This window comes from Ovis aries, chromosome 2 (assembly GCF_016772045.2).
Source record: "Ovis aries strain OAR_USU_Benz2616 breed Rambouillet chromosome 2, ARS-UI_Ramb_v3.0, whole genome shotgun sequence".
NCBI classification, from domain to species: Eukaryota; Metazoa; Chordata; class Mammalia; order Artiodactyla; family Bovidae; genus Ovis; species Ovis aries.
In genome coordinates, this window is record NC_056055.1 from 131,426,403 (window position 1) to 131,444,820 (window position 18,418).

Genomic DNA, 18,418 nt, shown 5'->3' on the forward strand with positions numbered 1-18,418 from the left:
TACCGATTTAATTTCAGAAAAACTGGTTTTGGAAGATTAAATTTTTATTGAATTGTTTTCATTGTTCCTTAGAAACCACTGCAACATTCATTGCAAAAGTGGGAGGTGACCCAATTCCAAATGTTAAGTGGACAAAAGGCAAATGGAGACAGCTGAACCAAGGAGGTCGAATACTGATCCACCAAAAAGGCGATGAAGCAAAACTGGAAATTAGAGACACCACAAAAACTGATTCTGGCTTATACCGATGTGTTGCATTTAATAAGCATGGTGAAATTGAAAGTAATGTTAATCTACAGGTGGATGAAAGGAAGAAACAAGAGAAAATTGAAGGAGATCTTAGAGCAATGCTGAAAAAGTAAGTTCCATGAAACATCGGTTTTGGTAATATTCCCTTCGTGGACTGTCCCCTCCAAGATTCAGATTGGGAAAGAAAATAAGCACATAGACATTTTAACAGATGAAGAAATATATAGAATTTGAGTGGAAGTTAGTGGTACCTTAATGTCAATTTCTAACTAATCATCAGAAAGCTTTGAGAATGAAGTAAATTTTTACTAAAACTTTGAACAAAGGAAATGGCATATAGATAAATCTGTGTCTAGACATAAAATTTTTGGCTCTACATGTAATTTTCCTTACTCTGAATGGCTTTCTAGATCAACTGTTTTAAACATTTTTCATAATTACCAGTAATATCAATACCAGTTATGTTTCATCATGATTAATCAATCAACATTTAATTTCTACACATTTCCCATGATGTATATGTGTTCTGTATTAATATTTTCCATGATTGTTATCATTTTTCCTTATTCTTTCAGTAGCCTCTTTTGTTGTAAAATTTACAAAAATACTTGTTTTCTTTCCTTTCTTAAACTCTTTGATCAGTCCCTGTACTTGGCACTATGGTCCAATCTTAATCCACTCCGTCTCCAAACCCACATTTTTTGTTTGTTTGTTTCACAGTTTTGTTTGTTTGTTTAACATGGTAAAACTAGTAGTTGTTAAATAAAGAACACAGAACTATAACTTTGTGAAAAAAATTTAATTCTATTTATAATCTTTGAATGATGATAGACAATTCAGAATAAGTAGAAGAGAGGTAATTCATGTTGATTTCTTATTTCATTTAGGACTCCAGTCTTAAAGAAAGGAGCTGGAGAAGAAGAGGAAATTGATATCATGGAACTTCTCAAAAATGTTGATCCAAAAGAATATGAAAAATATGCCCGCATGTATGGAATCACTGATTTCCGGGGTCTTCTTCAAGCATTTGAACTGCTAAAGGAAAGTCAAGGAGAAGAGACACACAGATTGGTATGCTCTTTTGTGTATAGTATAAACTCTAAAAATTCACACTTGAAACATCTAGCTTATGCCTTTTGAATTTCCAGACCCTACAGTTGTATAATATCCTAATATAACCTAAGCACCATCAAGAATGGAAGCTGAATATAATCATCCATCTTCTAATTCAAAATCTTTTCCATATGTAATAATTCTACTTTCTTTCTCCTTAGGAAATTGAAGAAATCGAGAAGTCAGAGAAGGAAGAGAAGGAATTTGAGGAACTTGTATCATTTATTCAGCAAAGGCTGTCACAGACAGAGGTAAAATGAATCATGCTGATCACAAAATGAACAAATTATTGGAAATTACAAGGGAAGGAGTGACTAATGCATTTTAATTTTTTATTCTCCTAGCCTGTCACTCTGATCAAGGACATTGAAAATCAGACAGTTTTGAAAGATAATGATGCTGTGTTTGAAATTGACATTAAGATTAATTATCCAGAAATCAAGCTTTCATGGTACAAAGGGACTGAAAAACTGGAACCCAGTGATAAGTTTGAAATAAGCATTGATGGTGATCGACATACACTCAGAGTCAAAAACTGTCAACTTAAAGATCAGGGCAATTACAGATTGGTGTGTGGTCCACACATTGCTAGTGCTAAACTAACTGTAATTGGTAAGTAAAAAGAAATTTATTATTTTTAAAAAAAAAAACTTATGAGATGAATTTACTTTTGAATACATCACATGTGGTATCAAACAAAATATGTACTGTATTATACCCACAGAGCCTGCCTGGGAGCGGCATCTTCAGGATGTAACTTTGAAAGAAGGCCAGACTTGTACCATGACCTGCCAGTTTTCAGTGCCAAACGTAAAATCTGAATGGTTCAGAAATGGCAGAATCCTTAAACCCCAAGGTAGATACAAAACGGAAGTGGAGCACAAAGTCCATAAGCTGACCATTGCAGATGTTCGAGCAGAGGACCAGGGTCGATACACCTGCAAACACGAAGACCTCGAAACTTCAGCAGAGCTCAGAATTGAAGGTGGGTGAAAGAGTATGGCTGGAGTTATCACAGCGTCAGTCAGAGGCAAATACTATGCACAACCCCTGCACCCTTGCCTTTACATGTATCGAAAGTGCTTGTGCGATCTCATTTCCCAACACACTCATAGCAGTCCATTCACTCATGTCTCAAAATCTATACAAAATCAAAAGGGAAGTGTTGCCATAAGTGCTGATTCATTTTTATAGTTCTTTTGACCAGTAGATTTCAATCTAAACTATGATATGCCTTTCAACAGTGATTTCTGATAAATTTCATGATTTCTTCTAAGTTCAATAATTTTTTGCAATTCTACTAAATGCCATAAATCTCACATCTCTGATTTTGAATCCTAGAAATAAATCTTAGAGAAAGGACCAGATTTCATGGCTATATGTCTTGGCTAGGAGATGACATTTTGTTTATAGAAATCAGTTTGACTCTATCTGTATGAAACTGTATAGAGAGAATTAATAATATATGTGATATGTGATGAGCACCTGTTTTTCAAAAACAATTATTTCATATGAAGATCACATTCCAACCTTCTGAATCTCTGAAATGAAATGGAATGTCAAGATTTAGAAGCAACAAGTTTTTTTTCCTAAAGACCTACACCTTTGGACTGTATTCAGCAACATTTGGCTCTAATGATGGGCTCTACTTCTAGGCATTGCTACCCATTTATAGCTGCTGAAATAACAACTTATGTGCCTTCTTATTTATATAAGCATTTCAAAATCTCTGACTTGCTCTACAATTGATATCAAGGTCTGGTTGTATTTTAAAATTCAGAAATTTTTAATAGTTTTCAATTTAAAGGATCCAGTTGAAACCACTTATTTTTTAAATAATTGCCTATTTTTTATATGCTTCTTTAAAAAAAAAAAAAGCTCACTAGACTATGTATGATATCTAAGCTGCTCACAATGCTGTGACACATTGAATTTTAGATGAAATTTTGTAGGAGGATCTCCACTCCAGCCCCGTCTCCGCCTGTACACCTTGCCATTTGCAAGGGGTGGATTCCATGCCTGCCCACTGGTGCTTGCAAAGCAGGTTTCAGAACTCTTCAAAATGAATCCTGTGTAGTTTAGAAGAGCAGTTTTCCTATTGAGTTTAAAATAATTTCACAAGAAAAGTTAAAAGGTCACATAATAAACAGTTCTAGAACCTGAAAGACAGAATTATTTTACAGAGGAAAGAATTTCAAAAGGGAATAAAGTATATAGTAAGATGAAGTTTATGTTCCCTTTCTTTTGAAGCCCCCATTTCACTAACATTTTTAAAGTTTAAGTTTTATTCTGGATGATAAGTACTTTGACTATTTTCTTCATGTGAATATTATAAGGACTTGCAGGATTTCTTTAAACTTTTCCACATTAATCTTACAGGAGTACACTTAAGTATTGAGATAATTTTTTGGTACTGATGCGAACAAGTGTACTTTCTTCTTGTTTTATATTTTTAGCCCTTTTCTGCTATTCTCCAATTAGATAAAAAGATAGAGACTTTGAACATCTGAGGGAAAAGCACAATGAAAGAAATCCCTCCCATACAAACTAAATGTGGACTCTTTTTGTATTTAAACAGCTGAACCAATTCAGTTTACAAGGCGCATACAGAACATTGTTGTGAGTGAGCACCAGTCTGCCACCTTCGAATGTGAAGTCTCCTTCGATGACGCCATTGTAACTTGGTACAAAGGCCCAACAGAACTGACCGAGAGCCAGAAATACAACTTTAGGAACGATGGTCGCTGCCATTATATGACCATCCACAACGTGACCCCAGATGATGAAGGTACCTTAATGGACAATGTCCCCGTGAATATATAATTTAAGCTTTTCCTGTTTTATGTATGTATTCTCTAGTTTATGCTTATACTCTATGACTCTATCTAGGTTAGTTTCCCAGGAAAGAAGAATATAAATGAATACTATGTTTAAATAAAGAAGTGTTGTTTTCAAACATATCAGAACGCAGAGGTTTCATGATCTTTTTCCCTTAGGTGTCTATTCAGTAATTGCTCGACTGGAGCCCAGAGGCGAAGCAAGAAGCACCGCAGAGCTGTACTTGACAACCAAAGGTCAGAAAACACCCCATTCAAATCACGCTGCGATTCTGGCGACAAAGTAACCTGCCAAGACAATTCTATTAAATTTTTTAAAATATCATTGTTTTTTATTTTGCAGAAATCAAACTTGAGATGAAGCCTCCTGGTAAGTTAAAAATAATAATCAATCCTTGCTTACAATACATTCAGTGTAATTTGTAAGTGATAGAAGCCAAACTAATATAAAATATTATTCAGTAAAATTATCGTCATGAAAATAATACCAATGTTAGGCTTTATGAGTTTAGGAAATGAAAGGTAATGAGGTCACATTCAGCTGACTTTTAGGATCAGGTCAAACAGTGTGGCCATAGAATAAAACAGATTGTCACAGGGAATGAATTTGCATGTGTGGCTGCTTACAGAAGAATATTAATATCTTCATATCTATATTTTAGATTCTGCTATTGAAAATGCCTAACAACCAAACACATCTTAGTTGTCTAATAAATATCTGAGCTTTCAGTCTTTCAGTGCTTATCATTATTAAATGTCTCTTTTCAGATATTCCTGACTCCAGAGTTCCAATTCCAACCATGCCAATCAGAGCAATACCACCAGAAGGTAAGAAAGGCCTAGCACCACCACCACCGCCCCAGCCCCGGTCTTGAATATGGTAGCAGCAATATGCTACCCCCGGGCTTCCCTGTGGCTCAGCGGAATCCGCCTGCAATGCAGGAGATGCAGGTTTGATCCCTGGGTTGGGAATACTCCCCGGAGGAGAGAATGGCAATCCATCCCAGTATTCTTGCCTGGAGAATCGCATGAACAGAGGAGCCTGGCAGGCTACAGTCCACAGGGCCCCAACAGTCAGACACGACTTAGCCAGAGACAAACAAAAAACAAGCAATATGCTACCTACCACTAGAAAGTTACCAGTGCCAAACCATAGTATCCTCCCACTTTATCTTCTTCACGGTGTAATTAAAAATCAAAGCAAAAGAGTAGTTGCAATTATAAATAGATGCTATTTTTATGTGGTCTGACTATTGATCTGCTACTATACCACCTTTGAAGAACTGAAAGAAATGCATGAGACTTTTCATTGTATTTCACACAAAATGAGAAGCCAAACCATGTTACTTATGATGGCATTTATGTTTTTTAGAAATTCCTCCTACAGCTGTTCCTCCCATCCCTCTTTTGCTACCATTACCTGAAGAAAAGAAACCACCAGCAAAACGTGTTGAAGGTATATTATATGTTAGCTACCTAAATGCCAAAATATAGGATTTAATAATTGAGTATACAGACCTGGAAAATGTTGTTTAGTGCAACATGTTGGCCCTCTAGTGGTCAGCAGATTGAATTGCCTTTCAAAATGTAAGTTACATGATTTTAGTATTAATTAAATGTGTTGGACATGTGCCTAAAAGTCTGAAAATCATTAGAAAAAAAAATATTTTAAAAAAATCACTTAAGCATTAATAGCAAGCTGAGTCAGACACAACTGAGCGATTTCACTTCACTTCCATTTAGCAATAAAATAATAAAATCAAATCCTAGTGAAACTTATAGAAATAAAAAATGCTAGTGTATAGTCAGGTTTAAAATTGTAGTTTGTGTTTTTTCTCAACTACAGTTAACTACTCCTTAAAATTCACTATTTCATTATAAAAATATGAGTTAGAATATCTTTGATTTTTTTTTTTCTAAAGCTAAGGAAAGAGCTCGCCAATAAACTTTTGAGTGTGTCAGGGAATTGTCCCTCTTAAATAGTTCAGTAGATAAGTTGTACTGTTTGTGCCCGGAACCTTCTCAACTAATTAATCAACAGACTGCCTGGACTTTTCTAGAGTCCTGGGGAGTTCAGAACTGTTATCAGAAATTTTCCCAGCAACATCAGGAAAAAATTCTGCATGTCAAGGTCACATTTTCCCAAAGCCAAGCCACCATTACAGTAGTAGCCTCCAGGCTAATCCCCTAATAGCCATTACGATTGGTGTCTAAAGCTTGAGAAAATTTTCAGCTAGCCTTAGGGGAAATCTAGTAAAAGATAAAAAACACTTCTAGTTTTATGATTAAACTATCTCAGTAACAAAGATAAGTATTTTTATAACTTACATAAACATAGTTAACTATATTTCATCTACTTCTGATAGTAAAAATGAGCAAAAATCAAATACCAAAAAATAGATTTCTGCTTATATTTGTTGTCAGGAATAATAATCCATCTTAATGAGTGATTTATGCTTTGAGCACTACTGTCAACATGACTAAGTACCCACTGGGAAACTTGAGAAATTAAATCACATTTAAAAAATTTTAAACACTGTCATTATTCATGAATACTAGGAGGCATAATCAAGTTATGATCTGGGGCCAGGATCAAGGTATACGTTAGCATTAACAAAAGAACATTTCCACAATATAGCACAGGTGGAACTTTAATTTTGCTAATTCACTTGTTATTCTTATTCCTGACAAATTTAAAGCAGTCTTACCTAAGTGAAACAAAGATGAAATAGTGTACCTTTTCTATATATGATATCACATGGGTTTGCCCTGGATGTTTCAAAAACTTGAAGCAGGCATAAAATCAGTGTGGGCTTCCCTGGTGGCTCAAATGGTAAAGAATCTGCCTGCAATGCAGGAGACCCAGGTTCAATCTCCGGGCTGGGAAGATCTTCAGGGGGAAGATCCCCTGGAGAAGGAATTGGCAACCCACTCGATTACTCTTGCCCGGAGTATTCCATGGACAGAAAAGCCTGGTGGGCTACAGTTCATGGGATCACAATCAGACATGACTTTCACTTTCATTGACATATTCTTTCTCCTTCCCCCCAAATTTTTCTACTTTCTAGTCCAAGATCTTTCTGAAACAGGCATCTTACAATAATGTACAGAGTCTCTTGTTATCATTCAAACCACATGGAAAAAATGAATTTCAATATACCTCCCAGTTTCCTGAAAACATTTTAGTAAAATTTACATCTGACATCTTGTTTTTTAGTGACCAAAAAAGCTGTGAAGAAAGATGCTAAAAAGGTTGTCGCAAAGCCCAAGGAAGAGGCAGCACCTAAAGGTATTATGATTTATCAAAATTCCAAGAATCCCCTGGCAGTCCAGTAGTTAGTGCTTGGCATTTTCACTGCTGTGGGCCAGGTTCAACCCCTGGTCAGGAAAGTAAGATCCTGCTGGCTGCACAGCACCACCCAACCCCACCCCCCAAAATCAATCTTACTGCTTTTCTCTTAGTTAAAAGAATTTAAATCCAGACAGGGAAGGACAGAGGAAGACTGAGAGTGTGGCTTTATAAGACTACCTCTTCATTTACTCACTCTCGCACTGTTCCTTGACTCAGTCCTCACTTTCTCTTTCTCAGCTTTATTTTCCCACTTTTTTCCTCCCCTGTCCTCCTTTGCCTGTGTCTGCCCATGACACCCAATGGCCACACCAAAGAGTTCTTATTATCTCTGAATGGTGATTTAAAGAAGGCACTGCCCTCTGGTCCAACTTATGGTCTTAAATCTAGTCACTCAAATAGAATGTTTTAAAGGGCTGGTGCTAGTTTTGAGTGGTTGCTCCAGCCCAGTTCAGCATCTTTCCGGGTTCAGCTGAGCTAAATGTCAATACCCACAGAAGAAAAATACTTTTTACCGGGGCATCAGTTTACCTACTTTAAGTTTTTGTGGTTAACTTGGGAAATTTTTAGAAAGAAAAATAGATAGCTAAATTTAAGCAAACGGTTTTATCCATCTGGCTAAGATTAGATTACAGCAAGCTCCTAAAAAGAAGGAAAATTCAGGAGCACAGGGTACCCCTTCACTGAGACTTTTTTCTGAGTGGTCAAGTGTTATAGAATAAGGAGAAGCTCAAAAGCCATGGATAGTTCCTGAACTTTATCATTAATCCCTGAAAAAAATTATTTTCTTTTAGCATTATGTTTTAGTATCAGACATACTGAATATTCTCTTTATGTTTCATACTAATAGAAATTGTTTTAAATCAACCTAAGCTAGAAAAAAAGTTATACCCTTTCCATAGTTTCATTTGCATGGCACTGCAGAGCATTTCTGCTAAGCAAATTTGCATCTCGTAAAAGCATTTAGTATACAAATAGTATTCACAGATCATACAAATGACTAACAAGGGTATGTAGGATTAGTAAGCATTAAAAATGCATAATCTAAAAATAAACTTGCATTTTGTTTTCAAAGTTATAGAGGTTCCCAAGAAGCCACCACGTCCTACTGCCTTAATTCCAGCAGAAGGTAAATGAAATTATTAAATATTCTATTTCTTGCTGAGATTTTTTTCCCCCGCATTGTATTCTTATGTACTAGGCTTCCAACTTATTATAAAATTGCAGTCTCCTCTGCTACAGTAAAATTAGCGGTAGAAATAATGGCTACTTTGTATTGGTCAAATTCCAGGAAAGAAACCTAGGCAGATGTTTATGTAGCCTCTCTGCAGTAGACACAGGGAAAGAAATGGCTAGGGCTAGAAAGGAGGGATCACCTCTTATTATTTCAGCTGCAGCTAACACGGATGTTAAGGATCATATGAATAATGTTAGCCTTAGTATTTTTAAAGTTGTCGTACAGAAGCAACTAATTGATTTAGTTACAAAATTTCAAATATTATCTTTATTCAACTGACTAAAGAGTTATATTCGATATTAAAAACTGTAGCTTTAAAATTAGTACTGTTTTTGAAAGAAGAATTGGAATTGTAAGTAGCTGCAGAAATATTAAATATAAATTCCATATAATGATCAAATATTAAGATATTCCATGGGAAAAAAAGCTAAGAGTTTTACAAATTGGAGCTCCCACAAAACAATGGAAGATGTGTTCATTTAAGAATATTTACTGAATGCCATTTTGTACACATGGGAGGAATCCTCAGATTAAGAGTAGACTGTCTCTTGTCCCTCTTGATTGTGTTCCATAATCAACAAAAATTTAAGCAGAACCACAACACAAAGAAAACATAAATAATCAAATTGATGCTAAAATCCGAGATGCTGATATTGCTAGATGACATCGACTTTTGCTTAGTGAAGTAATTGTGTGGATATAATTAATATGCTAATCTTTTCTTTTTTAATTTATTTTAGCACCTGAAATTATTGATGTATCCTCCAAGGCTGAAGAAGTGAAAATAATGACCATAACCAGAAAGAAAGAGGTTCAGAAAGAAAAAGAAGCTGTATATGAGAGAAAGCAAGCAGTCTACGAGGAGAAGAAAGTTTACATAGAATCTTTGGAAGAACCTTACGATGAGCTAGAGGTGGAACCGTATACGGAGCCATATGAAGAACCTTATTACGAGGAACCAGAGGAAGAGTACGAAGAGGCCCAGGTAGAAGCTAAGAGGGAAGTTCATGAGGAATGGGAAGAAGATTTTGAAGAAGGGCAAGAATACTATGAAAGGGAAGAAGGTTATGATGAAGGAGAGGAAGAGTGGGAGGAGACTTACCGAGAGAGAGAAGTCGTCCAAGTTCAAAAGGAGGTTTATGAAGGTATTAGTTGGGTGATTTTTTTTCTCTTGTTCTCATTGTTGCTCAATTCTATTTTCAAGGTTATTAACCTGATTCGTAATGAATATGAAATAGATGAAAAGACCGTTTCCATTTTTTAAGTTAGAAATCTTTAGAATCTTTAAAAGAATTCTTTTCTTCAGAGCTACTTCCATGCTTTGTTATTGTAAATTGAATCATTTAGTCCTGTTACTAAGACTGAATTCCAAGTGCTCTTTTCTAATGTGGAAGTTCAAGTTTTAGTTTCACTACCTTGCTATCTCTGCTTGATCTTGCTTCTAAATCGGGCTTGAGTAATCCTGTTAGCCATAAAGATCCCAAATACTGTAATTTACACAGTTGCATATTATTCTTAATTTACATCATTTGCAAACTGATACAATTTATTAGAATTTACGTATTCAACCACTCCTTTTCATTACTGTTTTTGTTAAAGAATCACGTGAGAGGAAAATTCCAGCAAAAGTACCTGAAAAGAAAGAAGTACCACCTCCTAAAGGTATGTAATTGGAATTATTTAAATAGATCACATCATCAACAACATGATCATGGCTTGCTGGGCAAAGATGTATGAATCACAAGTTTAATCCAATAGACACAACTTCTTCTCGAAGCTTCATTGTATCAATTATTTTTTTCTAAGAATATCTACCTACTTCATTTAATGTAAACATAAAAAAGATGATAAAAAGTGTTCTGGTAAGCATAAAATAAAGCCAAAATACTTGAAGTACAGAAGCTTGTACTTGAAGTTCAGTGCAACAAACTTATCTCTCTCTTTAAAAAGTGAAAGAAAAAGAGAGACTATTTTAATAGAAGTTCTAAAAGTACTGCAATTTTTTTAAAATGCTTACAGTTGTAAAGAAGCCTGTAGTTGAAAAAATTGAAAAGACTTCTCGAAGAATGGAGGAAGAAAAAGTTCAAGTCACCAAAGGTATTATTATTTAAAACATTTCATGCTTCTGGGTAGTAGCTGAATTGGTGATTTTTTTTTTCCCACCACATTATATTTTTTATACCTTCCAAATATTCCATTGTTGTTGTTCAGTCGCTAAGTCATGTCCGACTCTTTGTGAACCTACGAACTGCAACACACCAGGCTTCCCTGTCCTTCACTATCTCCTGGAGTTTGCTCAGATTCATGTCCATTGAGTTGATGATGCCATCCAACCACTTAATCCTCTCTTGCCCCCTTCTGCTTTTGCCTTCAATCTTTCCCAGCATCAGGGTCTTTTCCACTGAGTCGGCTCTTTGCATCAGGTGGCCAAAAGTATTGAAGCTTCAGTTTCAGCATCAGTCCTTTCAATGAATATCTATTATGTACATCTATTTTTCAAAACAAAACTTTCTCTGTAAATTGGAAGGAATTTGATTTCAAAAAACTGATAATAAAACATTTCAAGTACCGTGTACACAAGTAATTGTTTACTAATATATAGTCACATGTTAGTTATTTATTTAGTCATCTAAATTAAGATTTTTTAAATTTTGTGCAAAACAATATTCTTCACAATACAAATATATTTGTACATATTTTTTAAGTACCTGAAGTTTCAAAGAAGATTGTTCCACAAAAACCTTCTCGGACTCCAGTGCAGGAAGAGATTATTGAAGTGAAAGGTATACATCTTTGTCTTTCAGCTACAAGTTTTAAACATTTCTATTTACATGTATGGATATGTGTACATATATTACTGAACAATACACAAATATGAAATCACCAAAATAAAGACATTATATATTATATAATATACATTTTATGTTGCACATTTATATAATTTATGTAAATAACTGTTTTTAGTTTCACTCTAAAATTGCATAATTTTTTAATTAAGGAAGGATTTGTGTTTAATCAGTAGTTCTCTAACTTTACTTTGCAGTGTTTTCTATTACATATAATATTCCCATCCTCTCACTTATGTAAATAAGCCCTAATGGATTTGGGAAAACACCGCATCACATGTGAAGAAGTTGTCTCTATTTGATTCCAATTTAATAATATTTGATAAAGGCTGCATGGGTTGTTTGTCCCTATAGATCAAAACACGATTTATTTCTTTGTCAATACTGAATTTGTTCTTAAGCTATCACATTAACCCACTCATTCTGCGACTAAAAACTTAAATACAATGTACACGCCATGTATTTGATGTCTTTTCCTGGAAAAAGAAATACTAATGTGAAATACTCTCTTTCAAGTACCTGCTGTCCATACAAAGAAGATGGTTATTTCAGAAGAAAAGATGTTCTTTGCTACTCACACAGAGGAGGAGGAGGAGGTGTCAGTCACAGGTACAAGGCAAATTTGAATATGGGGCTCAATTGGAAGGGCTTCAGATGGATTTTTATCTCTCTTCTTATCTAATTTGTGTTCCTGTAGCTATCTCTGTCTCCTTGTGAGTCTTTGTCATCTTTTCATTTTACAGTTGTCTGTTTTAATTCGTATTTCAATATTCTTTGTAAATTGCAATATCACCTACAGTACGGCATACCAGGAACTAAAATGTACATTTTTTTTAAAGTCCCTGAGGTACAAAAGAAAACTGTTACCGAAGAGAAAATTCATGTTGCTGTTTCCAAAAAGATTGAACCTCCACCCAAAGGTATTAGTGATTTATTCCAAGTTTAAAATCCTTTAAAAGTGTCAAAATAACATTTTTTAAAAGTTCCAAATATCTGAATCTGTTACTTTTAAATAATAGATTTAGTCACAGTCCACAGACCTCCAGCCACTATATACAAAGAAAATCATAGGCAGGTGAGAAGACCTATGAGGAGGATACTGGAGAAAAGACTGACAATTCCCAGCAGCTCTGTTTCCCACTTCACTGAGCTTACGATCCAGTGACCAGCCATTTAGAAACAGAAATACAGTGTCCTGGAGCAAGCTCCTACCAGCTCACGAGAGCTGATGTTAAGTTTTCAGGAATTTGCTACCCAGCATTTAACACCTCCATGATTTAAAAATTATATAAAATTTAATAAATAAATTAAAACTATGGTAATAAATGCTCAAAACTCATTAGTTCCCCCTTTTACTATGACTGTGTTTCCGAGGTTGTGTGGATTGCCTCTGAGTTGTGAAAATATTGGATCATTTTGCACTGCTTCCTGTCCCTTCCAAACTCCATGACAGTGACGTCATGATCGGTAGCCAGGATGCATGTGTTTGCACCACCATGGAAATTGGAACTTGGAAACTGATCGAGACGACAAATTAGGGCTCCCGTCCCCCCGCCACTGACCCTCTCCTATGCCCAGGCGAGATGTTAAACATTTAGGATACAAACATTATTTAAGATATTTGAATGCAATTGTTCCAGTGCAGTGACTTTATAAAAGTGAAGTTTCTAAAACTGGTGTCTGAGAAACAGGCCCTTGTACCTCTGAGGAAGGGGCATTCCAGCCTGTTTCTGGGAAAGTAGAGATTCCACAGGTAAAAATGAGTGACAGGCACATTTTCTAACTGGCCGCTAGCCCATTGCCCCTAACCCTTGATTATAACACCTAATTTTGTTGCCTTCAATTGGTGTAAAACCAGAAAATATTTTCTTTAAGTCTTACAACAATATATGCCTTGTCAAAATGCACAGTTTCTCAAAAACAACCCTTTTTTTTTTAAGTCCCTGAGCCACCCAAGAAACCAGAAGAAGTGGTCCCCGTTCCTGTTCCTAAAAAGGTGGAGCCCCCACCAGCCAAAGGTAGAATCATGTTTTTGAAAAATATTAGTAGTGTCTGTCTTCTTGTACTTTTTTCTGTTGGATCTGTGTGTTAATGAGATAGCATCTGTAAACCGGTTGTAATATAGTTTAATCCTGTGTATACTGATTTCATTAATTTGTGGTAATATGTTATACAAATGTCAGTAACACTTTTAGACTCCAGACCATGCTAATTTGGTCTTTGTCAACTCCATGTAATATGCGTAATGTCTCTACGGTATTGTACTTGGCGTGTATTTTCATCACGGGTAGAGAGTATTAAATTACTTCCTAAATTCTTTCACTCTTACTGAGGATTTATGATTTAACGTAATCTTAAGTGTCTCAGAAGGAGACTCGAGTTCTCAATATTGTTTCAACAATGGTGTCTTTAAAGTTCCTGAAGTTCCCAAGAAACCTGTGCCAGAGGAGAAAAAGCCAGTTCCCGTGCCCAAGAAGGAGCCTGCTGCTCCCCCAAAAGGTACACCAGACCTGATCACGGGCTGCCCCTTTGCTCCAAACGCCAGTGCTTTGTTTTACACAGTCTTCGTACTTACTCTGCTGTCTATCTTGTGTCTTTTATGTCCCTAGTGTTTTTCATTTGTTTTTCAGCTTTGGGGCTCTACTCTTGACATACATTATTTATGATACTGAACAATAGAGTCACTTTTAAAAAGTAACTATATCAAACTGCTGTCTTAAATTTTTAATATCTTCCCTTAGAGAAAGAAAAAGTATTTGTGAAATTCATTTTCTACAGGGCATGTTTCTAGGAAAAGCTCTTTCACTCCTCAACTATGTGACCATTTCTTAATTTAAAAAAAAAACACACTTTCATGAGTTATGACAAGATAAAGATTAATAGGAGGGAGTTTGGTAGAACTGAATGTTAACTAGGTAAAGATGTTGCTGTGTTACTGGTAACAGCCACTCTTCTGAAAAGTCAATGAGGCCTACTCTTAAAAAATTGGAAGCAGCAACTTTTGGCAGCGACTTTCACCGTATTTCTCTAGACATTAACTGAGCATAGGCACTTGCCACAGATGTTGCAGTTATCTGATTAGTGAGTGAAGGGATCTTGCATACAGGTGTGTTTGGATTCAAAAGTGTTCATTCTGGCTTTGATTTTGGATTTGGTTGGTTTGGGGGGTTTTAGTGATAGCAAGACACTACTCTATGGAGGTGATGAAGCAACAAAACTGCACAGAGCTGGTCAGCTATGGAGATCCAGTGCCATCCAGCTTGGAAGAAAGCAGGCTCATGCATTTATGTAGTGCTCTCTTTCGCCTGACTTCTCAATTTTCCGTTTCCATCCTGAATCAAGTCTGCTTCTGTTTCTCAAACTCTCGGCTGTTTCAGAATCCCGGGGGGAGGAGAGGTATTCTTTTTTTTCAATTGAAGTATAGTTGATACACAATACTCTATACCTTACAGGTGTACTATATAGTGGTTCACAACGCTTAAAGGTTATACTCCATTTATAATTGTTTTGGAATGTTGGCTGTATTCCCTGGGTTGTGCACTGTATCCTTGTAGTTTATTTTATATATAATAGTCTGTATCTCTTAATCCCTACCCCTGTATCGCCCCTCCCTTCTTCCCTCGCCCCACTGGTAACCACTAACTTGTTCTCTATATCTGTGAGTCTGTCTCTTTTTTGTTGTGTTCACTATTTTGTTATTTATTTATTTATTTTTAAATTTATTTCAATTGGAGGCTAATTACTTTACAATATTGTGTTGGTTTTGCCATATATCAACATGAATCTGCCATGGGTGTACACGTGTTCCCCATCCTGAACCGCCCTCCCACCTCCCTCCCCATACCATCCCTCTGGGTCATCCCAGTGCACCAGCCCCAAGCATCCTGTATCCTTCATAAGACTCTACATGTAAGTGATATCATACAGTACTTGTTGCTCTCTGACGTTTCATTTGGCATAATACCCTCCAAGTTCATCCATGTTTTTATGTGGCAACATTTCATTCTTTCTTTTATGGCTGAGTAGCATTCCATTCTTAAAAATATACCACATCTTTATTCATTCATCTATAGATGGACACTTAAATTGTTTTGATATCTTAGCATTATAAATAATTCTGCTATAAACATTGAGGTGCATGTATCTTTTCAAGTTAGTATGTTTGGTTCTTTATAGTCTTTTCTTTTTAAACCAAATGAACACTTCAATGTCATATTGAGAGGACTAGCCTAGCACAAGAGTGTTTCCTGAGTTTTGTAAACACTACAGGTGCACAAGCAAACAAAAAAACCCAGAAGAGAAATAGAAAAAAATAATAACGATATATACACAACCATTCTAATGACTTATTGGTCTAAGATGTGAAAATGTTAGTCACTCGGTCGTGCAACCCCATGGACTGTAACCTGCCAGGCTCCTCTGTCCATGGAATTCTCCAGGCAAGAATGTTGGAGTGGTTTGCCATGCCCTTCTCCAAGTCTAAGATAGTCTTGGGTAAAATATACCCAAAATATATATGTTGTTACAGATTCCTGTTCTCAATACAAAGCATAAAGAGATTTTCCTGTATACTGTATCCATACTCTACACTGTTTCTGTAATTACTGATTTTTATCAAAAGTATAGCAGTAGCAGCAGCAAATTGTGTATACATACTTCTGTGTATATAACTCTCCTTTTTAGCTGCCTAAATGTCTCTGTAATATCACATAAGACATTACCATGGCCTCTGGAACACTGTATCATGGCCTTTAGAACACTGTATTTTAATTTTTTGCATTATTTTGCCTATACATAAAATCTATAACAGCATTAATGAACTACATAAAGATTTGTGTTCATGCTTATATCTATTCATGAAAGTGATATAAATCTGAACTAACATTGTATTTTAACACCTTTAAGTTCCAGAGGTGCCCAAAAAACCTGTTCCTGAAGAAAAGGTTCCTGTTCCCGTTCCAAAGAAGAAGGAAGCTCCACCAGCTAAAGGTACAGTGACTTACTTAGTAAGGAAGCCCTATCTTTATGTCTTGAATATAAAACATTTTTGTGTTTAATCATCTGTTAATTTAGTTTAATTCAAAATGAATGTTTTATGGTGTAAGAATTCAACAAAATTGTCTGTCTACCTGCCTACTTTCTTACAAAATAACTGTGCATAAGCTACTTTGGAAAATGCAAAAGGCAACGCTAAAAATTCATGTCTTTTCAAGTTCCTGAAGTACAGAAGAGGGTTGTCACAGAAGAAAAAATAACCATTGTCACCGAAAGAGAGGAGTCTCCACCACCAGCAGGTACCTCATCCATCTCCATGAAATAAACGTGCCTTCTCTTCAGGCTTCTTTAGTTGCATGTCTTCTTTAGTGGGCCTGCCAGTTCTATGTTGCTCATTTCCTTTGCCTTTCTGAGAATTTTTAAATCCAATACTATCCTTTAAGTGCCAGAAATACCAAAGAAGAAACTTCCCGAAGAAAAAAGACCTGTCCCTCGGAAAGAGGAGGAAGTCCCACCACCGAAAGGTATTGTCTCTCTCTCTCTCCAAGACCCCTCTTTACGATTTTATGTTCCAAGGCAAATGATGATTTTGTGAGTTCTGTGATATGTGTGCATCGTGAGTGTGTATCTGTGTTTGGTGTTGAGCTTCAGTGAAATAACACTGAAGTTCTGAAAGTGGACCATGTTTTTAAAGTACCAGCTGTGCCTAAGAAACCTGTCCCGGAGGAGAAAGTTCCCGTGCCAGTTCCAGTCGCTAAGAAAGCCCCTCCTCCTCGAGGTAGGATTTGTTTCATGCCTCTGACAAAAACCTTGGAGCCAGTGAATTCTTTTTCCTACCTGATGTCTTCTTGTACTGACCCCTTGTCTCTCTTTGGATAGAATTTCTGTGTGCATGTACTTGTGATATGTGACTTGTTTTCCACTTTGTTAGGGAGAGTGGTATACTGGGCAAATCTTCCCCTAACTTTAGGGAGACTCTTGATTAAGACTCTTGCTTTTTAAGCTTTAATTTTAATGCTTTCTTAAAGCCGAAGTTTCTAAGAAAATGGTCATGGAAGAAAAAAGATTTGCTGCAGAAGAAAAAGTATCCATCACAGTTCCTCAGAGAGTGGAGGTCATGCGACACGAAGGTATATAATCAGGCGTGAGGGGAGAAATGAGTTTGCGTGTGTTCCCTGCGAGTCTTTTCTTCTTGCCGCATCGTTTACTTTAGAAGTCATGCTAAGTATTGTCTGTCTACTGTAGTCTCTGAGACTGAGTGTTTTGTGTCTGCATTGGTCCTGAATCATTCTAAGAGGGTGAATGGGATGGTGAATGTGGGATAAACGTGGATGGGGCCACACTTGGGCATAAGTTGAATATTCTTCTTGGTTGTGGGCTCTACCATCCCCTCTTCCGAAACCAGCTCTCTTCCTGGTTGCAATGAGGAAGTCCTATGAAGCTCCACCCTAAGCAGATAGAAGGACATTATCCTCCCGTAGGGAACACACGGCTATTATCTGAACTTCAACGGACTCTTCAGGTGGAATTTAAATTAAATCTCATCTTTTAAAATATCTGCAGAGAAGGGATGGAGTTATTCAGAAGAAGAGGAAAGAGTATCCGTGTCAGTTTATAGAGAAGAGGAAAGAGAGGAGGAGGAAGAAGTGGAGGTTACAGCATATGAAGGTAAAAAATGCAAATAAAGCTAGTGGTGACCTGGAGTCTTGATAAGCTGTTTTCCTCCCCAGATTGTGTACTCAGATTAATGAAAGTGATACAAATTCAGCGAACATCTACTGGCCTTATTTAA

At 36.2% G+C, this 18,418-nt stretch overlaps 1 protein-coding gene across 1 annotated transcript in view; it reads left to right on the forward strand.

Moving 5' to 3' along the window:
• TTN (titin) overlaps nucleotides 1-18,418 on the forward strand; it is a 277,391-nt gene that overhangs the window by 102,915 nt on the left and 156,058 nt on the right. The window contains exons 100-125 of the mRNA XM_060409682.1: nucleotides 73-358; nucleotides 1,137-1,320; nucleotides 1,524-1,613; nucleotides 1,707-1,974; nucleotides 2,087-2,347; nucleotides 3,941-4,150; nucleotides 4,359-4,436; nucleotides 4,543-4,569; nucleotides 4,968-5,027; nucleotides 5,572-5,655; nucleotides 7,417-7,488; nucleotides 8,624-8,677; nucleotides 9,526-9,930; nucleotides 10,385-10,447; nucleotides 10,805-10,882; nucleotides 11,491-11,568; nucleotides 12,148-12,240; nucleotides 12,471-12,551; nucleotides 13,572-13,649; nucleotides 14,047-14,130; nucleotides 16,537-16,620; nucleotides 16,845-16,925; nucleotides 17,070-17,150; nucleotides 17,321-17,404; nucleotides 17,655-17,756; nucleotides 18,190-18,294. Of these exons, the coding sequence (XP_060265665.1) occupies nucleotides 73-358; nucleotides 1,137-1,320; nucleotides 1,524-1,613; nucleotides 1,707-1,974; nucleotides 2,087-2,347; nucleotides 3,941-4,150; nucleotides 4,359-4,436; nucleotides 4,543-4,569; nucleotides 4,968-5,027; nucleotides 5,572-5,655; nucleotides 7,417-7,488; nucleotides 8,624-8,677; nucleotides 9,526-9,930; nucleotides 10,385-10,447; nucleotides 10,805-10,882; nucleotides 11,491-11,568; nucleotides 12,148-12,240; nucleotides 12,471-12,551; nucleotides 13,572-13,649; nucleotides 14,047-14,130; nucleotides 16,537-16,620; nucleotides 16,845-16,925; nucleotides 17,070-17,150; nucleotides 17,321-17,404; nucleotides 17,655-17,756; nucleotides 18,190-18,294 (3,171 nt within the window). The remainder of the gene's footprint in view (nucleotides 1-72; nucleotides 359-1,136; nucleotides 1,321-1,523; nucleotides 1,614-1,706; nucleotides 1,975-2,086; nucleotides 2,348-3,940; nucleotides 4,151-4,358; nucleotides 4,437-4,542; nucleotides 4,570-4,967; nucleotides 5,028-5,571; nucleotides 5,656-7,416; nucleotides 7,489-8,623; nucleotides 8,678-9,525; nucleotides 9,931-10,384; nucleotides 10,448-10,804; nucleotides 10,883-11,490; nucleotides 11,569-12,147; nucleotides 12,241-12,470; nucleotides 12,552-13,571; nucleotides 13,650-14,046; nucleotides 14,131-16,536; nucleotides 16,621-16,844; nucleotides 16,926-17,069; nucleotides 17,151-17,320; nucleotides 17,405-17,654; nucleotides 17,757-18,189; nucleotides 18,295-18,418) is intronic.